Source organism: Hetaerina americana, unplaced genomic scaffold, assembly GCF_022747635.1.
Source record: "Hetaerina americana unplaced genomic scaffold, ioHetAmer1.1.p SCAF_1, whole genome shotgun sequence".
Classification (NCBI taxonomy): domain Eukaryota; kingdom Metazoa; phylum Arthropoda; class Insecta; order Odonata; family Calopterygidae; genus Hetaerina; species Hetaerina americana.
Genome location: NW_027286069.1, coordinates 30275802 through 30299234, shown reverse-complemented (window position 1 = coordinate 30299234; position 23433 = coordinate 30275802). Strand labels below are relative to the sequence as shown.

The 23433-nt window shown below is 36.7% G+C and overlaps 1 protein-coding gene across 2 annotated transcripts in view; it reads right to left on the bottom strand.

The window, feature by feature from the left end:
• Positions 1–934: 934 nt before the first annotated feature.
• Positions 935–23433, bottom strand: part of Irbp (Inverted repeat-binding protein) — a 48168-nt gene continuing 25669 nt past the window's right edge. Inside the window, exons 11-14 of one of the 2 annotated variants that reach the window (XM_071599347.1) lie at positions 20981–21187; positions 18041–18228; positions 14931–15066; positions 935–1036 (exon numbers count right to left, since the gene is read on the bottom strand). In XM_071599347.1, the coding sequence (XP_071455448.1) occupies positions 14950–15066; positions 18041–18228; positions 20981–21187 (512 nt within the window). In that variant the 3' untranslated portion in view covers positions 935–1036; positions 14931–14949. The remainder of the gene's footprint in view (positions 1037–14930; positions 15067–18040; positions 18229–20980; positions 21188–23433) is intronic. The other variant, XM_071599356.1, reaches the window with a different exon arrangement.

The following is a 23433-nucleotide window of genomic DNA, read 5'->3' as shown; positions in this document are numbered from 1 at the left end:
TACGAGTAGTAACAGCTCGGTGTAATATCGGAACATTTTCGTATTAGAGTAAAAAAGATAATCTTTTTATGATGTACGAGACTGCTCGTATGTTAATACAATTTAGAGTTATAGTAACCTAATGAAATTTTACCGTTGAAGATAATTAATGTGTTAAATATGTCTTCTTTATGATAGCCAAATTTCAATTTTTATATCATCCAACTTGAAAAAAAAATTATCTGATACACTTAAAACCCGGAAAAACCAAATTTAAGCATTTATCCTGTCGGTTGTGACATAAAAGATCTACAATCGAAAAATTGATCACAAATTTTAGCAATAGCCATGTAATTGTGTTAAAAAAGAATCGATTAACATTTTCCGAAGTATCGAAAAAGCCTATTATTGGTAAATCGGTAATTCTATGGTGCTATTCCAGGGAAAACTCAACCGAGTCCAAAGGTTCTCTGACTGAGTATTAAAACATTTACATATAAAGAATAAGTTGAACATAGATTTAAGATTAAAATACGATTAGGGAAATAAAATTTAGTTGATGCTATAAGTAGACCTATGTATAAGTAATGTATACCAACATCAAAAATACTTACGAAAACAATTTCCTGAGAAATAAATTGATATTGGAATTTTTACGGTAAATTTCAATGGGTAGTGAGAACTCATGGTTATTTGCATGGTCAACAGAACCAATTGGATATCCTGGCATTATTTTCTGGCATCAACAAATAATAATTTTTCCGCACGCCCTGGATACACCGCACGAATGAATGGTCGGGGATAAAACTTGGAAATGGACACTATTATTTGTTTCATTTTGATGCACAGGAAAACTCGAAAACAATTGGAACGAAGAACATAGAGAGAGTCGAGAAAGATTAAAACTTACGTTGATCCATGCATTCCATTCTCCCTTCCTCTTCAGTCGCTGTGGGAAAAAGTTCTCCGACGGATAGTACAACTTGATGAAATTTCCCGTGTACGGAGTTTTGTAGTAGTGGTAGAATGTCATGCTGCAAGTCCGTGATTCAGCACACTGTCGTTCAGAAAGGAAAAATAAATACATGAACTCCATTAGAGCATAAAAGAGGGAAAAATAGATTATGGGGCTGCAGTAAAAAGGGCATTAGACAAATATTCGGGGTGGAATGAAGGTAGCCAGAAGAAAAGAAAGAAATTAAAGGATAAAGGAATTAGCAATTAAATACGTGAAAGGGAAAGGATGAAGATCTGTTTCTGCCGAACAACTTTCAAATTCCTCATTATTTCGACCCACATAGTTGCATGTATTTATTAATTTGGAATGAATTTTTCTTTGGAGTTCACCAACGACCAGTAAACGTTAACTGCTAGTTTTAGCAAGCGCTAGAAATTCATATTCGAATCCTTATTCGCCCTTTAAAACTTTCGAAAGTATTAATGCGGTTATGTATTTGTATCTAAGAGCCCCGGATATTCCGAAAATTGAACCAAAACATTTCTGAAGAGAGTTCCATACAGTTTAAGCTTTCATGATTGCGCTATCCAAGGCAGATTTCTCGTAATTCTATCTACAAAATGGTTTCTCACTGGACGATGCTGGACGACAAACAACGCTATTTAAAACATAAGGGCTAACTCAATTAAAAAACCTAATAAACTAACAGGTCATTATAACATTTTCCTGTGGAAAAATAAGCCTTTTCACATAATATTGCCATTAAGTCTCAATATTTTCGAACTTTTCGTCGCACGGACCAAATGCCGTCTTGACTTCAATACACTTGGCAATTTTGGACGTGCTTCATCGTTTTAAGTTATAACGAAACGTAGTCTGTTTTCTACCGAATAACTATTAGTATTTTTATAATTAAATAATACAAAAATTACTAGTTTCGTAATAATATCAGGCATACATTATTAAAATGTAATAAACATAATATACTGATTGACTTACAAGTAATGAGCACTGCCTTCTGCCCGAACACTCATGACAGTATTTTACATATTAACTTTCGGAAGCATACGCAATAACGTTGAGCAATGATATTATAAGCCTCTAATGTAACTTTTTTAAATGATAAACCAATTTCAATGAGATATAAAGAGAGCCAATAAAAAATAGTAAACTGAAGCATGCCAGTACTCCATGACAAACATAGAAGTAGAACGGTGACGGCGTACCCATCAAATGCCAGCAGATAAATTTCAATAATCAGCTTAGGGATTTCATAAAAGGTATTCGGAATATTCCAATAAATTCAAAAACGCTGGCAAAGAAAGGTAAATAGCAAATGAAAAAGACCTTATCTACAGAGAATATGCTGTAAATAAATGATTTCCTGCGTGCCAAATTTGAAATTTGTTATGAATAGTTCTCCACGTATTATTTCGTTATATCGCCGTTGAATCCGTTCAGTACCAGGCAGGGATTCTCCGGGGACGAGATTGCAAGGCGTCATAAGCAGTATCAAAGGGCTATGCTACGTTAATCAATCGAATTCGGAGATAAATGTCAACAATGCCATTATAATAGCGCTATTCAAAACACGAAATCCCAGCATGAAAATCTTCTTTGTTATTTGGCCGACATTGGCCGAAGCGAGGTTAGAAGCACAATCGAACTAATCTTTACAGATATCATCGAGTGATGGGTGATCAATTCCGTCCGGGTAATTTCAAAGTTGTCAGACAAATATCTGCAAATACGTATACCCGCTTCAACAAGACGACTCAACTCATTTGACAGTATCTCCATTATTATTAAATCTTTCTCGTTCGCTATTTCATTTCGTTCATTAATTCAAAATATTTTTCTAAGAGGGAAAACAAAACCAATGTGCAAAAGAATGCGACATAAGATGCCAAAATATGATGTGAAAGGATCGACACACCGGACTAATTCTAAATGGGGGTGTCTCCAAAAAATGTCGTCCATACGAACCTCGAAAATCTCACAACCCGGCTCAATACAATGCTGTTATTCAGAACCCCTTGAAGGATCACAGCGGAAGGCTGTAAAAATTTGCATATTTATATCACTGATTTTTTCTATTTAACCAAAATGTCTTATATTAGTGATCAGGTTAGTCTAATCACATTTTGCACTTATTTTTAACGACCAATGGTCGGTTGTCAATATAAGCGTTTGTAAAGTTAACGTTTCCACAGTATGCTAAATCAGCACTATTGGATTACAGCAATAGAACCCGATGGTTCCAGTAATTTTGTCATTACAGCACCACGGAAAACTAGCTTCACCTATGAATACATAATGCACAGATTTCCTGCAGCTCGCACTATGAGTAACTTCGCTCCCATCACTAATTCAATTTTATACGTACTTGCTTATTTTCTCGGTGATTATATGTTCTCACCATATACTTTGTATATACAAGGGCAAAAAATACAGTGTCAGTATGCAAAGCACCAGTTATTTACTTGAAGGTGTGGCATAGTCAGCAACTATTGAATGATCCTAATGTTCATGCAACATCGGTTGCGGATTATTTATTTATGTTCACGCTGAAAACGGCCCGTCCTCACACCACCACGTTTTCCTGAGGAAAATATGCCGTGGGAAGCTCGCATTGCGTGCAGACCACATCCTGCTTAGCAACACGGAAGCTAATAACGCTTCTGGATTACACGAAAAGGAGGTACCTTTCACATTCCTAGACTTAAGAGCAACGTCAGAAGGTTTTGAAGCACAACCTAAATGAATAAAACCTGCATCCTTAATTCAAAGTAGTTGAAATACACGATGAAACTTAAGTTTGATTTTTAAGTAAATATTGCAACATCATGTGCATGCATACAAATTACACTTATGTGCTACCAAAACGGTACTCCAGAGAGAAAATTCGGTAATTCTAAGAACCCGAGGGTTTTCATATTCTTTTTATTACATCGATAAAGACTAACGGTATCTATGATAGTAATTAGCAGTAACTATACATAAGATAATTTATATTTTTCTTCCAAGAGAGATGAAATTATGACTTTGCTCTATGCAATCAGTTTTCACTCTCGTACTATAAATTATGGCATGTCCTTCCCCGATGTACCTTGGCCTAGAAAGGACTCCCCAGAATTTTTAATTCTAGTTTATATGCTAATTTCACGTGTTTAGTTTATGCACTAATCTCAATTTAATACGTGATTCTTGATGGAGATCGATAAAGAACGAATTAAAAAGGTTCATTAGACGACGTTACCAATTCCATTCAATGCATAATCGTACTCCCTTAAGGTAGATCTGATCCGTGTGAAGTTTCCGATTATTTCCGTTGACTTCCCAAATACTCAAATTAGGTAATATATGTATCAGTAATAATTTACGTCGCAGCATGTAGAAAATGTTATTACAATACCAATATGGTAAATCACGGCGAATATTAATTATGATCGTCATAATATTATGTACATTTGTATTAAGTGTCACTAATTGAAAGTTAGTGGCTCTTTCTAATTACAAAAAAATAATTTTTCTGCCTAAATACTGACCTTAAACTTTGCAGTAATACCGATATGCTATGAAACCTATCGATTGCTCTTCGAGGTAGATTACATCCATCTCATCTTCTCGTACGCTCACGAGTCAAGACATATGACTACAGATTCGCAAGGGATCGGACTAAGGTACTAGCTTCCTACCCCGAGGACCCGGGTACGAATCCCGGTGAAGGCCGGATTTTTCAATAGTATTCCGATTCCTACTTAGTGTGATATGTGAAGAGCACTTCAAGTGGAATATGTCATCCGTCGGAGGGGACGTAAAATTGTAAACCCCGTGGCATCTTTCGTTAAGAGTAAGCTAATGCCGACGCCGGGTTTCTCTTCGCCCTTCCTTGATTAATAGCCAATCCCTACCGAAATACGCACTGGCTCAAATGACCTCTAATGTCGATCGCCTCCCCTAATTACTAAAACCACTCAAGATACGTATAATTTATAACAAGATGATTACAGAACCTAAGAGTATAATTATTATTGGCATTCTACCGGTTAAGGTAGGTTTTGAATGGAAACTGCATAAACAATTGTACAAAAATACCATTTGTCCTCCTCCTAACCAAAAACAGAACGAAATCGCACTTAAGTTAGTCCCTCTTCAATTACGCATACTTTCTTCCTCCTTTCATACCGTCCAATATGCCTATCCTATTCCTTCCCCTTCCTCGCTTGCCCAACCATCTGCCCTCTATCAGTCTTCATCATCCCCTGCCCAATCATAACGCTCTGAATCCATCTTTGCTACCTCCTTTACATAAAAGTATAGGATTGGTAAAAAGAAAAGGTTAATAAGACATGAAATTTTTGACAAAAACCGGAAATATGATAATCTAATTTTTCTCAGTTACATCTGAGTCTGTTTTTTCAGCATTGTTTGATTGTAATTCGTTTTTACACTCTCAAAAGGGTCCATTTTCATCTCCAACTTTCAAAATTACCTACATATTTTCAATTAATGATACAGAATTGTTAAGGACAAAAAAACCGGACCACTTACTTAAAACTCCTCCCTAAATTCGCTTTAAGACCAACGGCAACAGACTCTGAATTCAGGAGCGAATCCAGTTTTTCCTGATGGATGGTTTCAGGGGGTGGACCTATATGAAAATCCACGATTCGTAGCACTTAAGGAAATACCTAGTTAGCCATGATTAATCAAGTATTGCTCTTTTTAGGGTGTTAACCCTGGGATAGAACCAATCGGCCTGGAATCCAAAAGGAAAATTTCAAAATCAAGCATTTCTCTGGGGGCCGGGGAGAGCTGGCTACAGCCCCTCAGTCCTTGCTCCCCTCCAATGGATCCGCCCAACTATAGTCTGCTACTAAACTTGGGGATCGCTATCTTTTCAGTGGAAAAATTAAGGATCCCCATCATAAATAACTGACTCGTTTTACGGCACATAGATACGTATCAATAAATAAGGGTTGTATCGCCGGCCGTCGCTTAAGTATTAGCGGGCTCTTGTTGTAATTCAGAATGAACGAACCACGACTGAGTTACTCCTTCTCAGGTCGGGGGCGACTCTTTACTGTTCGAATCGAAATAGACGAATTTAACTAGGTAGCATTCAACCTAAATTGTAACGTACGTTAATGAATGCGAATATATGTGATGACTGATGATACGGCCCTGGAATCCATTCCCTCACATCAAATTCTCACCTTCTGGAGTAAACGATCGAGCACCTCCACCACTTGCGCCTCGCCTTGTCGTTACAACCCTTTCACACGACACTCTTCGGTCGTCGCCGGAGCTGGATGGCTAAAACCGCGATTCTTCCTAGAGATCTCGTTCCACCCTAGAACTTGCAGACCTCCTCGTCCCGATGATGCGTAACGGCTAACCAAGCGACCATCGATGCCCTCTTCCTGATGACTTAAATATCACGGAGTCCCCACTCGCTCATTCTCTCGAGCGAATTCGCACTTAGTCGCCCGCGCAACACTCAATTCGCGCCCGCCAGCCAATTGAGAAGAACGAGGTCGAAAGTCACGGGTAGGGAGGTGGGGGGGGGGGCTGGCTGCATTGTGCCGCCGCACCATTTTTCCCGTCGTCACGCATCCAATTAATCACCACGGCGGACATCGGAGGAGTGCGACACCTTCACCCCATTTTCCGCTTCTCCCACGACGTCCAATCCAACTGGAGTGTGGGCGACGTTTCCGAGCAATCGATGATGGGAGGTGAATTTTTAAATCGATCATACCCACCTAACATCGAGGGAAGCCAGGTGGAATAAGTACTACAACCCTCCCCCCCAATCCCTTCCCCGTCAACATATCCCTGCACCACAACGCAGGCGAGAGAAAAATACCCGCTGTCCATCGATTAGGCGGAAAACATTTGACGCCGCACTCGATTGAATCTCGGGTATCGGAAACGTTTCGGCTCGCCAACAATTTTCAGAGTAAGAGAAGAGCTAATGTGATACGTCAGAGATGTGTACATACCCAAGAAAAGCCTTCATTCAAACAATGCGACATTTACCCAACTAACTCGCACGGGGTTGCTTTTAAATGGGTAGTAGCTTCACCGAAGCCAGAAAAGGAATTCAATCTTGTCTCGTAATCAGACTCTTCATGACAACGGGCAGTACTTAACAACAGTCTGCCAGAATCAGACTTCACATAGTCATGCGATCTCATGAACGACAGCTCGGACGAAATAATGACTGAAGTACGAATCCAGGATTGACTTGCGGTTTGCAAGAGGTAATAGTGGTGATCGTTTGGGGAAAATGCTTGAAATTGGATCTTTTAAATGAAAGAAAATACATCCCTTTGGCAGAATCGGCGTCGAAAAATAAGCGGCTGATAGAAAGCCTGACATTACCAATAAGCAGATCTACTGAAAGGATGGCCACCTTTAATGCTTTAATCACAGTAAATGACGACCCGGATCTTCATTTTTGACCAGGGCACCCGATTCGAAAACATCTGTCTTATAACGGATTTCATCATCTATTATTTTTCGAGCTTCAAACATCGATGCACCCGTTACTTTCAATTCTTCAAAGCACAGTTTTTTCACGCCTTATTCAATCATTAGCTGATGTGGGCGTTTACTTAACACGTAAGCTATCGGCAGATCCGATTTTAGAAACTATTCTTGCTGATCGTTAGTGGACCTGGTAATGATAATCGCAGTAAATGGGGTTTCAGTGTAAATGAATACTTTACAATTAGGACGTATTTGCCAGTTTCGTAAATTTCTAAACAGCGTTTGGAGTAAAATGGGAAAACTAATGAGTATATTGCAGAAAGTAGGAGTAGATTGGAGGTAAGGAGGCTAACCCGCAACCTATGTCTCAGACTGCTCAGGTGCGAGTGGGGAACGGGGCGTCCGGATGGGTAGTGCTAGGAAGAGATGTAAGGCAGGGTTTTCCATTATCACCGTTGCTGTTCAACGTATATGCGGAGGAAATGGTTAAAGAGGCATGGGAAGAACTGGAGGGAGAAATGAAAGTGGGCGGGGAATTCGTTAAATCAGTTAGGTTTGCTGATGGCCAAACTTTAGTTTGTTAGTCAGCCAAGGGGTTGCAATCATTGCTGAGTGAATTGGAAATTCAGTGCAACAGATATGGGATGAGAATCAGTATTAATAAAACAAAGGTTATGCGATTTTCCAGAAAGAAATGGCAAAGCTAAACATTAAAATAGGAGGGCAAAAACTAGAGCAGGTAGAACAGTTTACGTATCTCGGAAGTGTTTTGGACCAACACGGTCAAGGTAGTAGGGACATAAGGAGAATTGTGCTAAGCAAAGAGGCTTTCACAAGAAGGAGGGATTTGATGACAGGGACGTTCAGTAAGGATATTAAAAAAAGACTCGTAAAAAATTTGATATGGAGCGTAGCTATGTACGGCGCGGAAACGTGGTCATTGAAGCAGAAGGATAGACGTAGATTGGAGGCTTTTGAAATCTGGGTGAGGAGAAGTTGAAATGAACCGAAAGGAAAAACAAATGAGGAAGTACTTGATACGGTGGGCGAAGAGAGGGATTTGTTGGGAGAAATCCACGAAGAAAGGGCAGGAACAGGAAAGAGATGTTGGCCGGGATGAAGGGAGGAAGGAATATATATATATATATATATATATATATATATATATATATATATATATATATCTATACATATATATATATTAAAAAACTCCGCTCTGAGTTCACCCAATACTAAGCCCAATGGCGCGTGAAATTCGCACATCAGGGTAGGGGGGCCAGTGCCTTTCCCTGTGCCGGTTATGGTTTTCCAGGAAGATCTAGTACCCGAAAAATCACATAGCTTGGGTGGAGCTGTAGGTGCCCAGAGTGAACGGACTGCCAGTTTCTTTTTCAGGTACCCCACTCTAAGCTCATCCCTCACAATAACCTAATTATTTTTTGAAATATGTTCAAATGAATTACTGTTTAAATGGGATAGATTGACGAGTACCTTGACTAATATGAGATTCTTGATGCAATGTCCAATTACGACCAATAACTGATGTAGGTGGTCTAGCTTGTCTGAAGAGATTAGAATAAAGTGTAACTAATCCTATCACCTGAGTTTTCATCATTTGCCTCAGTTTGAAATCATAAAAAATGCATTTGAATGAAGTGGACAAGTTGAAAGAACAACAAAAAATGATAAAGAATGTATATTTTTTAAGTTTCTCTATGGCACTGAATTTGTATAATAATATAGTATACAATGGAAGCCTATTCAGACTAAATTCCAAAACTTCTCAATTATGACAATATTTACAGCATAATATGCCCGAAAGAAAGATTTGTAACTGCAAGGTTTTTCCCCAAGTTAATATTGGCCTGTTTGGAGAGAATTAATGTATTTCATTATTAAGATCTTTTACTCCAAATATAGGTACATAAAAACAACTTAATGAAAGTCCCTTTAATGAGTTTTGCTGCACTCCATTGAAGTCAACTGCTCCAAATCAATTACATTGGACACTAGATACATCCAATCCTGGGTAACAAATAAAGCAAAAGAAGCATGGTGGAAGATGCTGTGTGAGGTTTGGAAATTTTGCAGAGGAAGGGTGAAATTAGTGTGCTATCCAAGAGGGTTAAGAAACTATCAGGAAGTGCAAAGGGAAGATCTGTGCTAACAGTTAGATATAAATCATGTAAGATAATAGTTGAAACAGAAAAGATCCAAGAGAGATGGAAGAAATATATAGAAGAACTGTATGGTAAAGAACTTAGGCCAACAAGCTTAAACATAGAAAAGGAACATAATTAGAGGAAGATAGCTTAGGTCCAGGCATACTCGACAATGAGATAGAAAGGGCATTAAGGGAGATGAAATCAAATAAAGGCATGAAGGTAGACAACATTTCGGCAGAACTACTAATAGATTTAGGAACATTTGGTAGAAAGAGACTATATATATGGAATGATTCATAGTATCTATTAGGAAGGAATATGGCCAGTTGGCTTTGTCACATCAGTGTTAGTTCCTATTCCGAAAAAGTAAAGGCTACATCATATGAGAACTAAAGAACAATAAGTTTGATTTCCCACTCAGCTATAGTGGTTCTCAGGATCATCAACAAAAGGATGAAGAGCAGATCAAATGATTACTTAGGGGATGATCAGTTTGGATTTAGGAAGGGTAGAGGCATGCCTGATTCCAATGCAGTAATGAGATCACTAATCGAGAAGAATACAGAATACAATCAGAACGTATTTGCCTGTTTTGTGGATTTCAAAAAAGCGTTTGATAGAGTTAATTGGGAAACATTGATGAGTATATCGCAGAAAGTAGGAATGGATTGGAGGGACAGGAGGCTAATTCGCAACCTGTTCATATCTCAGACTGCGCAGGTGCAAGTGGGGAACGGGAAGTCCAGATGAGCAGTGTTAGAAAGAGGTGTAAGGCAGGGTTGCCCATTATCACTGGTGTTATTCAACATATATGCGCAGGAAATGATTAAAGAGGCATAGGAAGAGCTGCAGGCAGGAATGAAAGTCGGAAGGGAATTCGTAAAATCAGTTAGGTTTACTGATGACCAAACTCGTCAGTCAGCCAAGGGGTGGCAAGCATTGCTGAGTGAACTGGAAACTCAGTGTGATAGAAATGGGATGAGAATCAATATTAATAATAAAAAGGTTATGCGACTTTCCAGGAAGAGAAAGGCTGAGTTAAACATTAAAATAGGAGCGCAAAAATAAGAGCAGGTTGAACTTTTTACGTATCTCAAAAGTTTTTTGAACCAAAATTGTCAAAGTAGCAGGGATGTAAGGAGGCAAATTGCACATAGATATAAATAAATTTACCCTGTCTGTTAATAGATTCTTATGTACATAATGTTGTAGCTTTTATTGTAAATTGAAGCTACTAATGCTGATTTGTTTTGTTGTATATTGAAACTTGCAGTATGGAGAAGATATAGGCTCGTGTTATGATTTAGTTCCTTCATTTGAAAGAATACAGAACCCAGCAAATCCATGATGAAATGATGGTTGTATAGGGATGTCATTGCTGATTATGGAAATGATAGCCCATCATATGTCATAGCTGTTCGGTAGAAGACCACAAACGATTCTGCCAAAGTGGGGGACTTTATCTTATTAGACCAAAGAGCAAATCATGAATGAGACCGATCTTAGTTACAGCAGGGTGTGAAAAATTATTCCTGAAGAATTGTACATGTCAAAGGAGTCAGCCTGCTGGGTTCCATGAGTAGATTTGACAACACAAATGATGCTATTCAAGAGGTGGGACATTGGTTTTTGACATAATCCGCTGAGTTCTACAATGATGTTCTTCAAATGGTTAAGAAACACTGAGTGAAATGTTTAACCCTGAAAATGGTGACTATGCAGAGAAGTATTAAAAAAACATATAAAAATTAAGTTTTTATCTTGATTATTATTAGTAATAATTGAAAGTTTACAATACCACCATCCCCCATATATTGCTTACGACAACAGAGCTGCTTACATTTAGAAACAAAAGAGACTGCCTAGTACCATGGCTATGACTGGTTGATGGAGCAATATTCTTATTTACCCCTTGCCGATAGCTTATTTAAAATTGAGGAAAATATCGAATTCAAAGAAGATTACAGTACTAAAAACATGCATGCATTCATTTTTAAAAAAAGGCATTACACTTTCTTTAAACACTTAAAATATCCATACTTCCACCATGTTAGTAAAAATTGTAAATACATAAATTGTTTCAAACAACCAGAAACACTAATCATTGACAAAAACAATTTTCACCAAGAGAGAAAAGTGATTAACCTAAATTTATAATCAGGTGCAATAAACGATATCATTACTGAAATGCACACACTTTGGTATTAATGATATGGCTTCCTTCCAAACTTTAAATTGCCTCCACAGGGGGAGTAAAATGTTTACTGATGCCAATTATTCATTATTTTCCCGTAAATTTAGCATTATGATGTTCCTATCTTGATTTAAGGTCATACTCATACATCCAATTCCGGTAGAACACCTTGGAGTGAATATGCTTGCACGTCAGATTCTATAAATGAGCTACTTTCATTAAATCCTGAAATATTCTTCCTTATCTTCCTTATTCTTGCATTCTCATCCAAAATCCAGCATTTCTTTTGCACCATGATACAGTTTTCTGCTAAAACTTTTTAGAGAAAAAATCAATGAAAATGATGATGCATTACACACAATAACTCTAAGAGGCCAAAAACAATATCAAGTTTATTCAAAACTCCCATGCTGTTAATGTCCTGGCATATCCAAATATTTAAAATAAAAGAATACTGGTGGTTATAAAAGTGATACTGATGAAAGAGTAAATTCAGCCTCTTGCCTAATCTTGAACTGTTAGAAATTAAGTACCGTATTTTTCTGCATATAGGATGCATCCCCCTTTTTATACACATTTTAAGTGAAAGCCATGTAATTTTTTTCAGATTGTCCAGGATGATTCACTGTACCATTTGAATAATAATTTCAACATAAAATGTAACTAGGGAACAAGATCATTACGTGCTTTTTAATCCTAATTCTCAAAACCTAGAAATTCATTTCCTGAGCTAAATGAAGAATCACTTGAAGCCCCTTCTTTAGAAATAGTCTTTGTTTAGCAAATCATACTCTGAGCTATCAGGTAAGTTATTAATCAACATTTCTTAAATGACGTTACAACTGTCCATGTTTTACAGCATTCCATGAAGGTTTGACCCATTCACAATTCTGCAGAATGCTAAGCTTCTCTCTCCTCTCTGATGGTGTAAATTCAAAACCTGCTGACTGTATCCAATTGTTCCATTTCTCCTTTGTGAATACTCTAAATGGTTTATTAATGCAAACATCTTGCAGTTGAGGTTGGCTCCTTACAACACCTGTAATTAGGGCTATTGTAGTTCTCAGTCGGTTGATTTTATGTTTCACAGCTTCCACTCTGTGACTCGGAAAGTTATCCCATACCAGCAAGGCAAGTTAACCTAACATCCCCTTGTGACACCTAGACCACACATTGTACATCCACAACTTCATCACCCTTTTAACCATCCAGCACTTTAGATGAACATCCACAAACACACCTTTAGGCAGTTTTTTCCTTGGGAAAATAAAAAGAGGCAGTAATTCTCCACCATCAGCACATGAAAACAACACAACTGTGTAATGTGTTTTCTCTTATCCATGAGTTTTATTGATAGCACTTTTTGCACCAATGGCCTTTCCAATGATGACAAATTTATCAAACTCCATAATATTGTCCTTGTATTCTGCTGACATCCTCTGTGTTATTTTATTTTTAGTCCTCGGTGGGGGAGGGAGGGTAATCTGATATCCCTCATCTGATGCCATTTCCATCTCTTTTGGGAAACGCAATCACTCATACTAGCTTGAATGAAACATCAAGGCAGACAGAGTCTGTGTTATTTTTGAGCCATGCTCTGCCATGAAATCTGAGCGTAAAATGATCTTGATGGTCTGAATATAAGTTTAATTTAAAAATGCATTCCTGTATTTGTAAATTGAGTATCACTATGATGTTTCTGTGGCTTCGTTTATGCTATCAACAATTTCACATGAGCATGAGGCTCATGGCCATCTGGCAATGGCCATTCTGGCTACTTCTTCATCCCCCCCATTCTTGGAAATAAACTCTGCTATAACAGACAGATATGGTCAACGGTAGTTTATTAAAACACATACAGTGAAGAAAAATGCAAATTCACTGCTGGCATACACGCCTAGGGAGCTCAACAAAAAGGTGGGTCTTCTATCATTTACATCCAAATGGAAAAATTAATTTCATGAGCTTTCTCATAATTGAATAACACATGCATGTACATACTGCATAAATCATAACTTTAGATTTCATGGGATCTGAACTTATTTTACTTGAATGCTCCATATTTCAGTAGTGAAGCAAAAAATATATCATGCAACTTATAATTTTTAGAGAACAGAAATACTTGCGGAAACATTCATTCGAAACCATTCTTTTTTAAGAGAGTAATTATGTGTATAAATATAAACCAGATGTTGAAGATAAATTTCAATTAATAAATCTGATTACTGTTACATTGGATGCACTCCATATTTTAGATGTTCCTGCACCTCTGTCAGTGACTGCCATTGGATTGTGGGATTCTTCTGGGGTATCATCATGATCACTGTCTTACCAATCATTACCAACCACATAGGAGCAAGGTTGAAATTCATGACTTCAGCTTCCCATATCAGGAGCAGGAATTGGCAACAGAGATTCAGAGATGGATTATATTTCATATTGCTTGGATAAGAGTCAATATTTTGCACATGAAATTTTATTTAAAAGATGGGCCCTGTTAGTTGATCATAAATTTTTATAAATATATGAAGAATCAGGGATTGTAGCAATACAGTGGATAGAACGTTGGACTACTGACCAGAGGGGCCAGGTTTGATTTTTCGGTAAGCCTCTGAACATGTTATGCTTCACCCATGTTGTGTGATTTTTCAGGTAGCAAATCTTCCTGGGAAATCGTAGGTGGTCCAGGGATGGGAACTGGTCCCTCTAACCTGATGTGTGAATTTCATATTTCGTTTGGCTTAGTACTATGTGAACTCTACCCTAAATCACCACCAACGTTCTTGTTGATAACTGAAGTTGCTATCAGCTCCATCTGAGAGCTCATTTGTAGATGAAATGATGTTCAGATGAAATTTACATGAAGTTATAAATAACACAATAAGAAGCAATCTTTACTGAAGATATAAAGGTATAAAATAGTCAATATTTACTACAATTACTGAAAAAAATCAACTGAATGACAAAACTTCACCTACATTACAAGGTTAGCACAACTTTGTAAATAGTCATGAAACCAGGTTCAATATGCTACACGAAAAGGTAAACTTTAACACACTGACATTTGAGTTTTAGAAAATAAGGTAATTAGTCACTCTTACATCACAGAAGATAATGAGCCAATAGCAGTTCTTACTTTCTATTAGAATCTTCATTTATTGATATCTCAATGCATATACAGCATCAACTAAATCTTGTTTCCTTTTCCCTGACACAGGTATTCCTTTGGTTTTCAGATACCCCTTCAGTTTTTCCATATTTAATGTCTCTACCTGAAAAGAAATTGAAAATTATTTTCTTAAAACCAAAAGTGGAAGCCAGCCAAATAACATTATTATTTCTAACACTAAAAGCAGGCCGTGTGAAAATTAATAACTCATGCATGTGCAAATTTTTTCCCTTTAGTATTAGCTTTTTGAGGAAGGCAGGCAATGGGATGCAACCTCAATTATTAATCCCAAACAATCATGATTGATAAAAAAATAAACTTATGAGCCCGGGTACAGAACTCAGTCCTCTAGGAAATTTTTCATGCGTAACAGTGGAGAAGGAAAGGTTCCCTCCGAAGCTAGGAGATAAAATCCTTGCAAAGGGGAATCAACAGCAGTAACAGAAACAAGACAGGAGAGGACTGAACCTGTAAGAATAGGGGCTTGGCCTGTAGGGATTATAGGGAAATAATAGAATTTAAGGCAGGTGATAAAGAGAGGAAAATTATATATTTTAGGGCTGAGCAAGATGAAACGGAACAATAGCAGGGATCCTGGAAGCAATTGCTATAGAGTACAGTTACACAGTGGTAGGGTAGAGCGGTAGCTAGTGATGTCTATATTAAACAAAATGATAAGAAGCATATTGAACAAAGAGCAGGTGAGAGATTGACCATTATTAATGGAGGTAAAAGCAAAAGCAACAAATTTAGTCACTAATCAAATTTAAACATCAGCAATTAATCATAGGGATGAAGAAATATACAGGATATACATTCAATAAGAGGAAATAATTGAGGGTGTCCCTGGGAGGACACATTTGACAGTTATAGGGGAGTGAAACACAGTTGCGGGGAAAGTCGTTATGGTAGTGAGGTAAGATGAATGCAGTTTGGGAACAAGGACTAACTGCAACCACAAAGAAATATCTCTGCAGGATGAATATACAGTAAATTCTCGATTATCCAGGCACAAATTATCCATTTTGCGAATTATCCAAGCTAGGTTTTCTATTCTTAGCTCCTAAAAATTTTAATAAATATACAACTGAAAAGTTAATAAAATGATTTGAAACACTGATATACTTTTTAAATAATACAAGTTTGAAATACCAGGGCTTTATTATAAGTTTTTAATAAAAAAATTAAAATTTGTCATTAATATTTAATGTTTTAACTTAAATATTTTTGTACTATCCTTACTTTCCATTATTAGTATTAGTACACATCCAAAAAAAGAGAAAAGCAGCCAGATTTGATGACTATAGAACAATAAGTTTGATCTCACATGCATCTAAGGTAGTACTTAAGATCAATAATAAAAGAATGGCATGGAGGACAAATGATTACTAAGGGGGATTGTCAGTCTGGACTCAGGATGGTGAGGTAATAGCAATCCAATAGCATTAATGAGGTAAAAAATAAATATAATATTCAACAATTATTTTCTTGTGCTGGAGGTTTCAAGAGACCATTTGATACACACATTGAATAAATCACAGAAAATAATAGTTGACGGGAGGAATGGGCAACCTGTGCATCTCTGACTGGTCAGGTGTATGTGGCAGATGGAGAGGCAATCAGCGGTGTGATGATGAGACTAGACTGGGCTATCCAGTATCACTCATGCTTTTCAACGAATGCAGGAAGGAAATGTTAAAAGAGGCATGAGAAAAGCTGGAGAGACGAAAATAAATGAAAAATGTACCTGATGATGAAGCTTTAGTTAGCCAGCCAGCCAAAGGGGTACAATCATTGCAGAGCTAATCAGAAAATCCGTTAGATAAGTATGATATGAGAGCCAATGTAAAATAACAAAGGTAATAAGGTTTCTGAGAAACAGGAAGGCTAGATTAAATGTTAAAATTAGATGCAAAAACCTAATGCCATTGGAAGTTTACCAATCTTGAAAGTGTTCTGGACCTAGATGATCAAAGGAGTAGGAATATAAGAAAAATAATTATGTTAGACAAGGAAGAATTCACGAGGAAGAGGAAATCAACAGCATTGACACTGAGTAAGGATGTTAAGAAAAGATAAGTGAAGACTTTGATATAGTGTGGTTTTGTACAGCAAGAAAACATGGTCATTGATGCAAGACAATAGGCATAGATTGGAGGCTTTTGAAATGTGAGCATGGAGAAGAATGGAAAAGGCAAACCGGACAGAAAGGAAAACAAAGAAGGAAGTGGTAGGCATGGTGAGTAGTGTTAGAATATATCCAAAGGAGGCAATAAAAGTGAATGCAGAGGATGCTAGAAATAGAGAGGAATGTAGAATGCTGAGGACTATGATAGAGGAGAATGATAGACATGTGAGATAAGAGTAAGAAAAGAATAGGTATGTTGAATGGAATGAAAGAAGGTAGAATTTCAGCAGAATTGAAGATATAGTTTATTGGTATTGTCAAGAGGGGGGTTATATCAGATTAAAGTGACATAGAAATTTAGCAGTGGTTGTATGTTCAATTTTCCCTTTCCTTATTCATGCAAAGGTTTTACAAATAATTCAGCAAAGAGAACAATAACAGCACTTATTTACAAATCTTAAAAAACTTGAGTTTCCTAGAAAATGTTCATTATTGGTTTTCAACTTCACTGTAAAACATTTGAATTTCGGAAGAAAAAAACAATATTCTATTGAATAAGGCCCTTGGAAAATGAGCAGTGGTTGAACAGGCAAGCCATTCATTGAAAAAAAAATAATTGTCTTGTATTTATGGACATATCCAAAATCAGGTAGAACATACTGAAATTCAGAGTGCATTGAGTAAAACATAACTTAATTGGTTTCATTACTGATGCATGCAATTGGTTCGCCCATTACATCTACAGGGAAAACTTTTGTCAATGTTTTTAGACCATGATGACATGGGAGGCATGACATAGCATGGCTTACATTACCTTATGCCATATTCCCTAATATTATTAGGTATCCTTTAAGACCTAACACTGTAAGGGAATCAAAAATACCAAAATATTCCACATCCTAATTTTAAAATATTTTCACCAATATTTTTATACATAATTAAATCTAACCTTTCGACTCTTGATTGCTGCTTCCACAACATCTCTATCTAATTCACCAAATGGCTGGCTGCTGACCTTCACCCCAGAAGATTTTTTTTTAACTTTTGCCATTGGATCATAATCATCATGGTACACACTTCTGGCAAAATTCATGGCTAAGTCACCCAGGCGTTGATCAATTGCTTCATAGTCAGGTCCTGCTTGCCATAAAAAGTGATATATGTATTGTTAATATTTTAAAATGCATGCATATTAACAGTCAGTGAAAACATTTGAATGACCTATGAGGCTCTCCTTGTGAAAGAAGATGCAAGGATGAGATGGCAACATAGTTTGCTCGGCAAACAATTTAATCGTAATAATATATAATGATCATCCAGCTTATGGCCCTGATCTCATGCTCATCAACTCCCATCTCTTCCTCCATTTCAAGAGGTGGCTTACATCACAACAATTATGAGGAGCTGGTACAGTTAAAAACCTCATTGCAAGATTGGCTGACATCTCAGCCAGCAAAATTTTTAGTGGGGGGTTTGAAGAAGCTTGTTTCATGATATGAACAATGCTGATTGATAGGACAAAATGGTGATTATCTAGAAATATCTAGTTAATATACATAATATTGGGAACTGCTAATAAGCATATCATTTGTTTAAATTGCATTCAATTTATTATCAAACTGCCCTTACTTTTGAAGATACTATACCAAAACTATGCAGAATCTTTCAAAGAAGAATTCAACTGTGACTTTGACCTTGAACTCATTGCATGTCCTCCACAATAGCAAATAATGAAAACTTGCACTTACTTATTGAAATCCCCTAAAAACAAGCCAAGCAAGATATTTTTTTACAAACCTTGAGAGAGAAAGGTACATTATGCAATTAGGGGATTCCAATTTAATTTAGTACGACCAGCTTTCCAGCATCCCATTCTGGGTCTACTAGCCAAAAAGAACAAGTTCAGAAGTATTACAGCCCTAATCGATCAACATGTGGCAGCTTAAGTTGCGGGAAATTCTTTTTGTTAAATGGGAAAAAAAGAAATTATTTGAAAATGAGAGAACATCTGGAATTCGTTTGAAACTTTACAGAGACTCCCTTCCCCTTCATCAAGAATGTGCCAGTAAATTTCAATACTTTGCTCTCATAAAATCTTTCTTCATGTAAAATAAATTTGTAATGTACAAAGTCAAGTGACAGATGTTTGTCAATGTAGTGAAAACATTAAGTGGGCACAGAAAGATGATGGAAGGTGAGTGAGAAAGAAGTAGTGATCAGTCACCAAAATACTTAATGCAACCAGTGAAAGAATTGTAATCGATGTGTCTTATGTGTTTCTTGCATTCACTTAGAACCTAAAACCAGTGGATTGGCGAGAAATAAGAACAACACCATAGGAGTAAACAATTGAACTTTTCAAACTTGATTCATTAATGAGCCACATTTATAAATAATTCCATGTCAATCACTCCAATTTGCATCCAAGTTTAAGTGCATCTACCATCAATCCTAGTTTAAAAATTTCATTATTAAAAGTGAACGTGAATAAAATAAACTTCTTGATTTAAACCTCCAGACTTCATTTTGGTATTATCAATTTGTTTTCAAGTGTTACAGACACATGGTTTTCACAGGGTACTTGAGATAAGCATAAATTCAGGAAGATGAGTGAGAATAGTATTTTCAGCGTTCATTTTAATAATAGTTAATCAGGTTTACCCTACGTCAATGCCATTTAGCAGTTTTTCCAGTCATCACTTTAGTGCCCAGTAACTTTTTCAAAACTAGGCAACTCATTTTTCTTTGATTTCCTAATGAATTTCATAACTTATTTCAAGGTGTTCCCAGAATACTTCAAAGCCTACATTAGTAATATTAACATAGAGTTTGTGAGCTGCATACAAAACCAGTGCATTACAATCTTCATTCTCCTAAACTGAGACACCTGCAAATGCAACATTCCTACTACATTTATCAAATCAATCAATTTTCGTTACTAGTTTTGACACACTCAACATTAATGCATCATAATTTTTCAGTTTTATTGGCATAGCATTTGGCTGTGAAATTAACCATATTTAGCAGAAAGGAAAATTATGACACTTTTTAGGCCTTTCTGATAATCATGTACTTTCAAAAGCACAGCCAAGTATAAAGCTATTTAATTAAATATCACATTTTAGCCAGTGAATTCCTTATTTTCAGATACAGGAACCTACCCTTCAATTCCTGATTGATTAAAAAAAGGTCAGTCCAAGAGACTGAGAATAGAAAATTTCATGAAAAGTGCAATGCAGTAAGTCTACAAACAACTCTTAAAATTCTAAGTTGAACAAAATCAAAAACAAATGAGTGAGAGTTGAGCACTATTAACTAGGTAACAAGAACTCCATACTTATTCTATCCCTTAGGGATGAAGTGTGCATAAAATGGACAAAATAATTAAGGAACGAGAAATTCTAGACTATCCACATTATGACTTCATTACGCAATTTATTTCTTGCATCAGAAAATAATCCATCAATGTCGCCACATCACAAAATTACAGTAATATTTCTTTTGCTGTGCAAGTGGAAGTATGATGGATTCAAGAAAGTGGGAAATGCTGGGAAAATAGACTCACAGTTTTTGAAGACCTCCCTGTGGATAATTTTACCAGAGATTCTTAAGTTCATTGCATTTCATAGAACATAATCAATCAGTTTACTATTGACACTGAGGCTGACCCATTAGACCTATTAGCTGACTTGACATTAGAAATAACAAACTGAAATAGACAATTTTTAGACATTAAAATCATAACTCCAACAGAAGATATTCCACTGTTTCAGGCTTCTTTTTGTGGAAGTATTTCATATCCATACTGAAAAGACTTTGTACTTAAAATCTGTGGAAAAGTACAGTCTTTTTAGTATGGATCCAACAGAAGAGTTACCACATATCTTACTTATTTCATCATGAACCACCCTCACAGAAGAAGAATCCAAATCCAATGCAATGGCTTCAATGGCAGCCCACTGTGTCTCTACTGCAGGGTCTGGTATGCGAGATGGGTGGAAGACGAAGCGCAACTTCTTCAACACTGCAACAGCTAGCGACATTTGCTCAGAGGATGCACTTGGCCTTCCAGGAAGACCCAGAGTGTTTATATAATCTAAAAACAAGATAACAATAATTAGAATCTTTATTTATTCCCACCGGTATACCTTCCCTGATGAAAATCAAAAATTGGATCTCAAAGGACTTTAGAAAACTCGATTGGTCAAGACCATGGGGGAAAAGAAGAGATGGAAATAGTGGAAGCAGAGATAAATAACAGGAGTGAGCACTAGTGATGGGAATAACTTCACCATGGGGAATCATTCACCAACTTATATTCCACCTGATTGGACAACTATTCAATTGAACTTCAATTCTGTAGTATGGGCTTCATGCACATACTGACAAAAAATTACTATTCTAAATCTTAACACTAGGAAACCCAATGGTGGGCTTTTGACTGTCAGATAAACATAGCTTTGTCACTTTATCATTGTTATTTTGATTTTTTGCCTTTAATTCATTTTAGAGGAAACTTGATGCTCATTAACATGCGTATTTGAAACAGTATAACAATAGCTTTACCTATTATGCTCAAAGATAGTCAACCAACCAATGCTGGTTATAAAAAGTTATTCTGAATCTTAGTCAGGTAAAACTTACTAGGTAAAATAATTCTCCTGATTTTAGATATGTTTTGACATATCTCTGCTTACTTTATGTTATTAGAATAAATTAGATTATTCAATAATCAAACTTTTTCATATTAGAAGAAAGCCTTTTGGTTCTGCTGAAAATAAATGTACTCATATACCTGTAAGGTGACCTTCTTGCGCATTGAACTGAAGGTATATGCAACTTTGTCGTTCTGTGTTCTCTTGTGGAATGGGAAATGAGCAAGAGGATAGAATCTGATGGTCAGCTAGTGCAGCATTATCATGCCTGTGTCATTGCTTTTGAAGCTAACAAGGATGCACATATATATATCTGCACATGCACTGATGCCAAGAGCTATCTTCCACTTCACTGTCACATGTTTGCACAATTTTGGATCATCATGAAAGAAGCAGTACATAATCTCTCAGCAGCCACGGTGTCTTGGAGGCTGAGATTTTATGAGCCCTGCTGTATTTAACTCCTAATCATTCAGAGGCTAGGAATCTGACCAAGAACACAGCTCTGATCTGGGAAGCTCTAGTCATGAATTTCAACCTTGCTCCTATGTGATTGGTAATGATTGCTAAGACATTGATCATGATGATACCCCAGAAGAATCCCACAATCCAATGGCAGTCACTGACAGAGGTGCAGGAACATCTAAAATATGGAGTGCATCCAATGTAACAGTAATCAGATTTATTAATTGAAATTTATCTTCAACATCTGGTTTATATTTATACGCATAATTACTCTCTTTACAAAAGAATGGTTTCGAATGAATGTTTCCGCAAGTATTTCTGTTCTCTAAAAATTATAAGTTGCATGATATATTTTTTGCTTCACTACTGAAATATGGAGCATTCAAGTAAAATAAGTTCAGATCCCATGAAATCTAAAGTTATGATTTATGCAGTATGTACATGCATGTGTTATTCAATTATGAGAAAGCTCATGAAATTAATTTTTCCATTTGGATGTAAATGATAGAAGACCCACCTTTTTGTTGAGCTCCCTAGGCGTGTATGCCAGCAGTGAATTTGCATTTTTCTTCACTGTATGTGTTTTAATAAACTACCGTTGACCATATCTGTCTGTTATAGCAGAGTTTATTTTCAAGAATGAGGGGGGAGATAAAGAAGTAGCCAGAATGGCCATTGCCAGATGGCCATGAGCCTCATGCTCATGTGAAATTGTTGATAGCATAAACGAAGCCACAGAAACATCATAGTGATACTCAATTTACAAATACAGGAATGCATTTTTAAATTAAACTTATATTCAGACCATCAAGATCATTTTACGCTCAGATTTCATGGCAGAGCATGGCTCAAAAATAACACAGACTCTGTCTGCCTTGATGTTTCATTCAAGCTAGTATGAGTGATTGCGTTTCCCAAAAGAGATGGAAATGGCATCAGATGAGGGATATCAGATTACCCTCCCTCCCCCACCGAGGACTAAAAATAAAATAACACAGAGGATGTCAGCAGAATACAAGGACAATATTATGGAGTTTGATAAATTTGTCATCATTGGAAAGGCCATTGGTGCAAAAAGTGCTATCAATAAAACTCATGGATAAGAGAAAACACATTACACAGTTGTGTTGTTTTCATGTGCTGATGGTGGAGAATTACTGCCTCTTTTTATTTTCCCAAGGAAAAAACTGCCTAAAGGTGTGTTTGTGGATGTTCATCTAAA